The sequence below is a fragment of the Piliocolobus tephrosceles genome, chromosome Y, assembly GCF_002776525.5.
Source record: "Piliocolobus tephrosceles isolate RC106 chromosome Y, ASM277652v3, whole genome shotgun sequence".
Taxonomy (NCBI): domain Eukaryota; kingdom Metazoa; phylum Chordata; class Mammalia; order Primates; family Cercopithecidae; genus Piliocolobus; species Piliocolobus tephrosceles.
Window position 1 is genome coordinate 18,052,754 of NC_045456.1, and position 11,888 is coordinate 18,064,641.

Sequence of the window (11,888 nt, forward strand, 5' to 3'; positions counted from 1 at the left end):
AAACTTTTTTTTTTTTGAGACGGAGTCTCGCTCTGTCGCCCAGGCTGGAGTGCAGTGGCGCGATCTCGGCTCACTGCAAGCTCCGCCTCCCAGGTTCACGCCATTCTCCTGCCTCAGCCTCCCGAGTAGCTGGGACTACAGGCGCCCGCCACCTCGCCCGGCTAGTTTTTTGTATTTTTTAGTAGAGACGGGGTTTCACCGTGTTAGCCAGGATGGTCTCGATCTCCTGACCTCGTGATCCACCCACCTCAGCCTCCCGAAGTGCTGGGATTACAGGCGTGAGCCACCGCGCCCGGCCGAGAATGCCCATTTCTTGAACAATAGCTTCTTAATCAGAATTTCTCAACCTCAGTACTGTTAACATTTGGGTCCAGATAACTTCCTTGATGTGGGGGTCTCTCCTGTGCACCAGAGGGTGTTTAGTGGCATCCCTGACCTCCACCCTTCATAGAACAACACTTCATCTACGAAAACCAAAAATGTCTCCAGACCTTGCCAAATATCCCTTTGGAGCAAATCACTCCTGGATGAGTTTTACAGTTCAAAAGAGTGAAACTTGAAATACTGAAATTGTTCCTAGAGACACTTAGTTTTCCTTTTTACCCTTTATTGTTGAAGAACATTTGATGCCTTAAAAAATAGTAGACATGTCATAAAAATGCCATAATACTGCTATCAGGGTTTATATTTAAAAGAAAAATAAGCAATTTTTAAAGGAAAAGACAACATGGTAGACATGTCTAGGATTAAAGCAGAATGTACCTTTGCTGCTTGGGTATTTTGTGCTCATTGAAAAATATATATGAAGAGCAGATTGTAACTTCCTGATTTATTGGTTTAAGATAATTTCATGTCACATGTGGAAGAGTATGACCTTTCCTTTTTTTCTTCCTTCTATCCCCAGTGATCCAAATCAACCAGTTCCTCAGGATACCAAGTTCATTCACACAAAACCCAACCGCTTTGAAGAAGTGGCCTGGTCCAAGTATAATCCCAAAGACCAGCTCTATCTGCATATAGGCTTGAAACCCAGAGTGAGAGATCACTACCGGGCAACGAAAGTGGCTTTCTGGTTGGAACTCGTTCCTCATTTGCACAACTTGAACGAGATATTCCAGTATGTTTCAACAACCACAAAGGTTCCTCCTCCAGACATGACATCATTTCCCTATGGTACCCGCCGATCTCCTGCCAAGATATGGCCAACGACCAAACGCCCAGCAATCACTCCTGCCAACAATCCCAAACACTCTAAGGACCCTCACAAAACGGGACCCGAGGACACAACTGTCCTCATTGAAACCAAACGGGATTATTCCACTGAATTAAGTGTCACCATTGCCGTCGGGGCATCGCTCCTCTTCCTCAACATTTTAGCCTTTGCGGCGCTGTACTATAAAAAGGACAAGAGGCGCCATGAGACTCACAGGCGCCCGAGTCCCCAGAGAAACACCACAAATGATATCGCTCACATCCAGAACGAAGAGATCATGTCTCTGCAGATGAAGCAGCTGGAACACGATCACGAGTGTGAGTCGCTGCAGGCACACGACACGCTGAGGCTCACCTGCCCACCAGACTACACCCTCACGCTGCGCCGGTCGCCAGATGACATCCCACTTATGACGCCAAACACCATCACCATGATTCCAAACACACTGACGGGGATGCAGCCTTTGCACACTTTTAACACCTTCAGTGGAGGACAAAACAGTACAAATTTACCCCACGGACATTCCACCACTAGAGTATAGCTTTGCCGTATTTCCCCTCCTGTCCCTGTGCACCACCTGCTCAGCAACATAGAAGAGATAAAGAAAGAGAGAAAGAAAGTCTCCAAACCAGGAATGTTTTTGTCCCACTGACTTAAGACAAAAATGCAAAAAGGCAGTCATCCCATCCCAGCAGACCCTTCTCGTTGGTGTTTTCCAGTATTACGAGATCGACTTCTGACCCTATGAAATGTGAAAAGTACACATTTCTGTTAAAATACTGCTTTAAGATCTCTACCACTCCAACCGATGTTTAGTGTGATAGGACATCACCATTTCAAGGACCTGGGTGTTTCTGACATCATGGAAGCAGCTGACACTTCTGCAACTCACCCAAGGACACTGAATATTTTTTAATTACAATGGAAATTTAAACATTTCTTTCTGTGCCACACAATGGATGGCTCTCCTTAAGTGAAGAAAGCGTCAATGGGCTTTTGCCCAGCACATGGAGCTGTAATCCAGAGAGAAGGAAACGTAGAAATTTATTATTAAAATAAAAGAATGGACTATGCAGTGAAATCTGTATGGTTCTGTGCAAAGAGGTGTTTTGCCAGCCTGAACTATATTTAAGAAACTTTGTAAAAATTAAAAATGTATATAGCTGTGAGTTTAAACAAAACCACAAACAGACAAACAAGAAAAAAAGCTTTTCTTGGTGTTTTCAGTTTGAAAGAGCTTTTAGCAAGGTTGTGCTTTTCATTGTGCTCTGTATGTATATAAATATATATATATACACATTAGTCATATCAGCTCTGTTTCCTCCCCAACAAAAGAGGCTTTTCTTCTTAATTACTTGTGGTAAACAAAGACATGGGATTTTCTTACATGAGATTCTCATTTGTAGGAGGATGTGATGTCCCACAGAAGACCCAGACGGTCTGTGTGGCCTATTTCCCCCATCAGGTTGCACAGGTGCATGCAAGAGCATTCTTAGGAGACCATTGTTTTGAAAAACTTTGACTCGTATGTGTTAGCCTTCATGAAATTGCAGTACAGAGATGGGTCCCCAAAGTGGAATGGATTTACAGCTTGTTAAATTAGAGACATGCACACACAGAGAATCAGCAGGGAGAAACAAAAATACAAGTCCCATTCTGTAGCTCTGGCCCTTTGAATATGTTTAGGAAGAGTTGCTTCCCATTTCAGGGCCCTGCCAAAAAAAGAAGAAAGCTTGCCTTTGGTGGGGCTATGCCCCTTGGAGTAAATACGGCTCTGTGTTCCCTAGCAGCTGCGGGAGGGTTTGGCCGATGAAGTACCTGCTCAGCTTAGCTAATCAGATTGAAGGAAGACATGTGTCTTTCCTTTTTGTTTAAGCACTCGGTCCCTTATTTATCAGTAAGCAGGTTTTTTAAAAATCTTTTATATCATTTATGGGATCAAACAAATGATTGTCTGAAAATATCACTTTTTGTGAATTTGTATATCTGGTCACCAAACGATGAATATTATAGAACAATGGGGGAAGAAAAGGATAGAACATTAAAACTGCTTTGCATGGGTTTTCTGGGAAATTAGTATAACTTCACTGAGAAGACATTGAATGGAAATTATTCACCCATTTTAGATTGGTGACCTAGGGATCAGAGATTTGTCTTTCTAATAGCTTGTCATTTTCTCATTTCTCTTCTCATTTTCAGGAAAGTTTTGAGTGTTATAAGGTGGAAGGAAACATAGTAGCAACGGTTACTTTATATTTTGTCTTTCAAAAATTATTGCATTACCGAGAAATAGTAGCCAAAGATATTTGAAGATCATGTCCCTCGGCTCCATTGTGGGTTATTCTAGAAATCCAGTCTGAAATCTCTCTGCTAAAGTGGACATTCCTCATAAAAATTGTCCAGCTGCCTGGCTCTTTTGCAATAACAGCCTTTGATTACTGAATCCCTACACTCAAACTATAGTGATGTATCAGTGTTTGAGAGTGACCTCTAGAAAAAAGAAAAGTGTTTTTAGAAATGCATAAAAGTCATCCCCAAATCCTATTGCTTATCTTGGGTTAAATTTGAGAGTGATTCTCTGTATATAAATATGTGAAATATTATTATCTCAACTTAGCACACGTGAAGCAACATTTCTTTCCTACAGAGAGGTGTCATGGTAAGATTTCATTCCCAATTCATTGTTTCATAGAGCTATGATCAGGCCATTTCTGCAAGCAGTGTATGACCCCACCTGAGCAACCACAAATAGGCTCTCCGTGAAACTACAAAGGAAGTGATGTGTGGCACCCATGCTGGTTTCGTCTGTCTGTAATGTGAATTCCAGTATTTGTTTAGTATTTCCAATTGTCTCCTGCTAGCAATATGTACAGTAACGCGTCAGGCTTGTGACATTTGAATAAGGAAAAACAGAGTTCCTGTTAAGTGAATAACTTTAGCTTTTACAGGGGATTATGATCAAAAGTGATTTAGTACATCTTAAATGATATCTTATTTCTACATGGAAAGAAGTTATAGAATCTTCATAGAGTTCTATGAGAAAAAAATATACTTGCTATCTATGAAAAAGAGAAAAAAGAAAAAAAATGAGAAAAATAAGAAAAAAAAAAAAATCCTTTCCTAGGCTTTTATTCTTGATCTTCAAAGGCACGCAGGGTTTAATGGTTCCTTGGGTTATTATTTTGCAATTTTGTTTTTTATTTTGCCTTAAGTAATGATAGAAGATATATATGGCCGGACACATATGTATAAACTTTTCAGCAGCATTTTTAATAATAAAATATCACAGTATTTTCTAATGCTTTGTGCAAATAATTATGCGTCCATTCTTTCTTGGTAGGTGGCGTGTTTTATTTACTTTTGTTGTTCTTTGAATGCCTTTTTCTTTGTAAAAGCTAAGTGCTGCACCTGACATAGGCCACAAATGGATACATACATTTGGTAATGGGATGATTTCTTTAGCTTTGGCCAGCTGCACAGTTGAGGAGGCTCTGCTGGCCTGATTTTGGAAAACCAAGCCCTGTTTGGTGAAGCGTGTCAGATGACGCTGCCTGAAACGGAGTGTTTGGATTTGTTATTTCTACCCCTGCTCATTCTTGTGTCACTGTGTTTTGAATTGTGGTTGACAAAACACTTTAAAATAGCCTTAGGTGAGTAAACCTTCAAGTGATAGCAAGAAATTCTGCTGAATGAAACTCAAGAGGCAGAAAATCACTGTCATACCAATGGGGGTCCATTTGTCAAATCCTTCCTGTGCATCCAGCCACCACGATCTGATTTGACATTCACAGTGGCCTTAAGGGACACGCACATGCATTGCTCCCCTTTCATAATGGAAGATGTTCAGAGGAAACTAGCCCCTATTAGGCAGGAGAACTTGATGGATAACATGATAGTATATCCTCATAGCCCAAATCTTTTCACCAAGAAGTTAATACAGCAAACACTTGTAAGTCAAGGCCTTGCATGTTGTGATAATCCTAGCTAAGTATCAGAAAAAGAAAGATAGCAAGGACCGGGACTCTCTGACACATGTGAACTCTTAAATTCTTCAGATGTTGTTTGCCTCAATCATGTTGTGACGGCACACAGGAGAAATACATACACACACACATATATGTACATGTATGTGTACATTATATATGTATATACATGTACATATCCTATATATGCATTATGTATAGAGTCATGCACAGCATAACATTTTGGACAAATGCAAATAGCATATATGATGACAGTCTCATGAGATTATAATACCATGTTTTTATTGTACCTTTTCTATGTTTAGATATGTTTAGATACACAAATACTTACCATTGTGTTACAGTTGCCTAGGGTCTTCTCTCCAGTCATGTGCTGCATGGGTTTGTAGTCTGGAAGGACTAGGCTATACCATAGAGCCTTGGGGTACTGTAGGCTGCACCTCGAGGTTTGTGTAAGTCCGCTACATGATGTTTGCACAATGATGAAATCACCTAACGATACATTTCTCAGAATTTATCCCTATTGTTAAGTGATGCATGACTGTACACACTGTATATGCACACATGCATATATTATGCATATATATTACATATGTAAATATATACATAGACATCACATACCTAAATTCCTGAAGATGCCAATTCCATTAAACATATATATATACACACACATATATATGTGCACACACACTCATATATCCACACACATCTATAACACATTTAATGTGTTCATACATTCCTATGTGTGTGTGTGTACACATATATATAAAATGCATTAGTTCTCTTTATCTGTGGAATCACATTCTGCAGTTTCAGGTACTGCGGACAACTGTGGTCTAAAAATATGCGAGTACAGTTCAATGAGATATTTTGAAAGAGACCACACTTACATAACTTTTATGACAGTATATTGTTATAAATGTTCTATTTTATTAGTTATCGTTCATCTCTTACTGCCTCTAATTTATAAACTTTATCAAAAGTGTATATATGTAGTAAAATACATAGTATATAAAGGGTTTGGAACTGTCTGTGGTTTCAGGCATCCACTGAGTTTTGAACGCATCCCCCTTGGAAAAGTGCCATTACTGAATATACACACACATAGACACACGTGCATATATACATACACATAATTTACATAGATATATTCATAGATATGCATGCACTTAAATCTCGGCATTTGCATTAAACACATAAACATACATGTATATACACACATATATACTTATACATATTTAATTGAATGTTATCTTCAGGCATTCAAAGTCTAATTTTTAGCAAATTTCAGCTGAAGGGAGAATCACTCTTGTTTTGACTATTTTGCACATTCTTGTTCATTATGAATAACTCAAAGAATGCTAAAAAAAAAAATACATGCATTCATTCATTCATTCAACAAACCTTTACTGGATATCTCCACTGTCCCAGGCCCTGTGCTGGGCTGGTGTTAAAATTGAAGAAAAAACTTCTCACATCATAAACCTCAAGGGCAAGGCAGAGAAACACAGAAGCAAGGAGAGGCAGGGGGTGCTGGAGATGGAGATGGCACCCATGCTAATAAGTGGTGCTAACAAATGTCTCGACACTGCCCTTAACCTAGTCTGTGAAGACTGGGAACATATTCTGTCTGAAGAAACCTAGGCCAGGTCTTTCCAACTCCCTACAAAAACTGACAGTGGGTGGTGTGTTGTGGGGAGGATAGAATTCCACACCTTTGAAGTGAGAAGACAGGAAGTTGGGGAACCATGCTCCTGCATCCTGGGTGAAAAATTCAAGGTATTTTTTAGAAAGGTGTGAAATATGAGGCAGAAAGAAACTGGCTGATAAAAAACCTCCAAAGGCAAAGCAGGGAGTTTGGGCTTTGTCCCAAAGTCAGGGAGATGCCAAATGATTGCACCAAAGTGGTGTATGAGTGTAGTTGGGACATTTAGCAGTAATTCTCAAAAATTCACATTCTTAGGAACACGTAGGACGTCTGCTTCAAGTGCAGATCCTTATTCAATTGTGTTGTGGTGAACCTGTGTCTGCATTTACAACGAGCTCTCAAAGTGGTGCACATGTTGCCGGTTCTCAACTAACCCCAACTCTTTCAGGTTGCAAAGGATGGAGAACTGTCCACTTTAGAAGTAACCATGAGGATAGTTTGTATCAGAGTGAGAGGGCTCTGGATGCAAGGAGAGCACTAAGGAGGTAGAGCAATCTGAGAAATTAATGACTGTCCTCTTTTCAAGGGTGATTGAGACAGTGATAATAAGTAAGAAAGCAAAAAAAAAAACACAATAAAAACATTGCATCATTTTATAGCTGCATGTACCAGAACTGATTAGGTGCAGTCATCAAATACCACCTGGAACCGCATCTGAAGTCAAGCTTGGGTTTAGGAACTTGTTTCAACAGATGGAGGGCATACAAGGAGAACGATGAGCTACCTTGGAGAGGGGTTCAGATGGGCTGGTCAAGGGTTTGGGCATAGACTGGGTTGTTTTAGAAGTGCTAAGAGGAGCAAGAACTTGTTCCTGGATTGGTTGCTATCAGGATAATGGGGATGTCAATAACCTTTGGCCAGAAAGTCACAGGACCAGAGCATGACTAGCATTCTTTTCGGTAAAAATAAGCAGTGGAAGAGAAGGGGACTTGGGGTCATTTTTAGTGGTTACATATTGTTCTTTTTTCTGTCTCATGCCATGCTGGCTGTGGGCTGCCTTCCTCTGATGTTGAAGTTCTTTCAATTATTTTTATGTGCAGCCAGATGCACCTTGACTTAGCCATTAATTATCAGGCTAGTTCCAGCAGCCAGATATGAAGGCAGTTTTTTCTGTTCTTTCTCAGAACTTCCAGAATATGTACTCATATGTCCCATCTCCCAGGCCACCTGGTTCAAAAAAATCTAGGTTATGCTAAGGAAGTAAAAGTGACACTTTCTCTGCAAATTCTCATTATTATATTGAAAGAAATGGGGATACAGGACAAGGTCCACTGTAACCCTACCCTTCTCTAAAATGATCATCCGTGTAAATACTGAGAACACCCAGAAATAATCCTGTTTCCTCTAGAGACAAGAGAATTAGGGAAAATGAGATAAATTAGCCAGGGGAAAACCCTGCCTGGAATTAACAGGTGACATTTATTAAAGGGGAATGTTCACACTAGTTCTCGAGGTCACTGGTTCCTAAACAGGCTGGAGAGGGAGTCTTTGGAGACTAAGACGAATTGCCAACAGCCACAGCTGGAAGGATACCCAAAAGAAAAATCTTTCTCAGCCCCAGGCCCTAAACACAGGGCCTTGGACTCAGAAGAAAGTAAATGGGGAGATGTATTTCTGGCACCCTAAAATAGAACCCTAAAAATTCCCATAAAAACTGAGAAATCAAACGGTACCTAATTTTGAATATTACAACCATTATTATGCTTCATTTTTATGCAACATCTCTTTCTACGAGGATATACATTATGAACACAGCTTTCAAACTAACATGATTGGGCTGCCTGTGTTATTGGGTTTCAGGTGTTACTTCTAGTAGAGCAATTACAGTTTTCAAATTATAATAATAGAAAAGAACATAACAACTCATAAGGATATGCATTACATACAGACAAACTTTTGAAACAAATGCTTAAGAGATTTTCTAAAAGCATTGAGTCAACCATTTACAGAGCAATGACTTGTTTTAAAACTTTCAAATGATCATCAAAATGTGTTGTTCTGCATAGGTTATATGCATTAACCATTTAATCCTTTTACCAGTCCCAGGGTGTAGACCGCCTCATTTTTCATATGAGGAAACTAGGGTACAGAAGATTAAACGAATTGCTCAAGGTTGCAGTCTTAGAACATAAAATATCTAGTGTTCGCAATCATATCGTTTTGCTTTTAAAAGCATTTGCTTGTCAACTATCCTCTAACACACACGGTTATTGGAGAAATATATGCCTCCCTGTAGACATTTTGGGGAAGAAAAAAAAATCACTATAATCTCTCCGTGTCTTGAGAACAATGATAGCTTTAAATCTTAAAACTCGTCATGTACACACACAGACACACACATACACACTCATAAACACAGAATAGATTCAGAGTGCTTATAGATGTTGTAGAGTGCCTGTTTAAGACACAGTTTCTCAGTTTTACCTGTGATTTTACTTTACTTGTGATTTGTTTTTCTTTGTGCTCATTTTTGCTGAAATGGCACTTTAAAACCCTCGTTGTGCCTGCATCTCATCTGAATGCACAAAGAGAGTGCATGGAGCCGGGCGCGGTGGCTCAAGCCTGTAATCCCAGCACTTTGGGAGGCCGAGATGGGCGGATCACGAGGTCAGGAGATCGAGACCATCCTGGCTAACCCGGTGAAACCCCGTCTCTACTAAAAAATACAAAAAACTAGCCGGGCGAGGTGGCGGGCATCTGTAGTCCCAGCTACTCGGGAGGCTGAGGCAGGAGAATGGCGTGAACCCGGGAGGCGGAGCTTGTAGTGAGCTGAGATCCGGCCACTGCACTCCAGCCCGGGAGACAGAGCGAGACTCCGTCTCAAAAAAAAAAAAAATAAATAAATAAATAAACACACGGATTTATATAAAAAAAAAAAAAAGAGAGTGCATGGAACTTGGAAGATTAAGGTTAGACAGCACAAAGGAGATGCAGATGTGTACGGAAACATTGTGAATAATGCTTAGCATAGGAGAAAGCAGGCTTGGATTACTACAGAATGTATCCCAAAATGCATTCAACAGGAATGGCTTTCAAAAGCAGCACTCTTTGAATGAGATGAAACCTCAGGACACCTGCTCCTAGCCAATGATGTCCATGGACTGCCTAACCGGTGTGACCAGTGCACACACTTTGCGAAATATGTGACTATTATCATCACCCCACCATCCCCAATGCATTGTGTCATCCCCATCAGACCACAGGCAAAACCCCTTTTCTCCAGACTTGGGCAATGGGAGAAGCCGTTATCTCCCTACTTGACTGCTTCATAGTCTCCTTCCTCTGTCCTAAAATACCATTAGAAGAACATTCAGCAGCAGACCCAGGGCAGAGCCCCACCTCCAAACCCAACCACTTTGGTTTAATGTTGTCATTTAGGAAGAGTGATTCCACCTTAAAGATCTACCAAATATTTAAGTAAGAATACATGTAAGTGTGAGTATTTCATATACTTAAGTTTTAAATGTGCAGTATTTTTCATCCTGTCCTTCCCCACCTCTGAAATCTAAATTTCTATATACTGGCTTGCTCCTGAGAGAAAAAGAAATTTAGCAGGATACACGGTCACTGTTTATACCCTTTAGCCACAATTTTCTTATAAACCTAAGTGGAACCCATTATATAACAAGTTTTAACTTTGTTCTTCCATCCCAGGGAATTGTTTTTCAAACTCAATTAAGTGTATCTTACGCACTAGCAGAAACAAGGTACAAACTAATGTTTTAAGATGTGTCTCCCTTAATTTAGGGGTATATATAAAATAGTTTGTAATATGGAGGGCTAACATTTTGTATTTTCAATTAATTATTTGAGTGACCAAGGAAAATAAGAATTTGTAGCATGTCTGCATAAAAATACTCCAAATTATGTGAGTCTTTTATGATCCATGTATGCTGGAGAAAAAATACTAATATTTCCTTTTTAAAAAATAAGAGTAAGCTGACAGTTATTGTCTAAAATGGACCCTGGAAATATTATTCCAATATTAAGCTAATAAGAGGAATGCATGGTTTTGACTTCTCTCATTTTGAAGCAATGGGCTTCAACTTCAAAATTACGCTATTTGTGTAGGTGTTTACTATAAAAACAATTCAGAGGAAACATGGCATTCACTTGTGAGCCACGTAAACGAAATCTCACAGTTACCTTGTCCTCTGCAGAGCTTTAACCCCTTGGATTTCCATGAAAGCTAATTTAATAGAATGAGCATTCACCCTGCAGCCAAAACTTCTAGAACATATGGATTATCGTCTTGTTGTCTAGTCCAAGATACCATAGAAAGCCTTTTATTTAATTCTCTCATTTACCATGTTTTATGGCCTATTTAAATTGACAAAAATATCAGCACCACATAATGCAATATTTCTATTAAATAGTGGCATAAATTTGACTTTTGGTATACTAACCCACCATATAATTACTATAAACAGATACTACAGTAATCCCTTTAACAAATAAATAGTGTGCAGTTTGAGCCTATCCTAGTTTTATTCTTCATAGATGGGCAAATGTTCACAGAATTGTACCCTGTAGCAGTTGTCCTGAATTGATAGGACTTGGGATAGTAGTTCAATTTTATACCCTTTTTAAGTTATTGATCTTATTTCCTGTCTTAATATAGAGGCATTTTTTGCATTTTAACTTTTTTTTCCTTTCTTAGGTTTAGTAGTTTCCTTTCTTAGGTTTAGTGTATAATATTAAACCCCATTTTTCCCTCATTTTCTTTCCTTTTTTTCTTCTTTTTTTAGACTAAGTCTCATTCTGTTGCCCAGGCTGGAGTGCAGTGGTGCAATCTTGGCTCACTGCAACCTCCACCTCCCTCATTCAAGGGATTCTCCCGTTTCAGCCTCGTGAGTAGCTGTGATTACAGGGACACGCCACCATGCCTGGCTAATTTTTGTATTTTTTAGCAGAGATGGGTTTTCACCATGTTGGCCAGGCTGGTCTTGAACTCCTGACCTCAAGTGATCCACCCACTTTGGAC

General features: G+C 39.6%; 1 protein-coding gene across 7 annotated transcripts in view; it reads left to right on the top strand.

The window, feature by feature from the left end:
- NLGN4X (neuroligin 4 X-linked) overlaps nt 1–4,528 on the top strand; it is a 346,528-nt gene extending 342,000 nt beyond the window's left edge. For 2 of the 7 annotated variants that reach the window (XM_026451805.1, XM_026451807.1), the window contains exon 6: nt 905–4,528. In XM_026451805.1, the coding sequence (XP_026307590.1) occupies nt 905–1,754 (850 nt within the window). In that variant the 3' untranslated portion in view covers nt 1,755–4,528. The remainder of the gene's footprint in view (nt 1–904) is intronic. The other 5 variants (XM_031934994.1, XM_026451809.1, XM_026451806.2 and 2 more) reach the window with 4 other exon arrangements.
- The last annotated feature ends 7,360 nt before the right edge of the window (nt 4,529–11,888 follow it).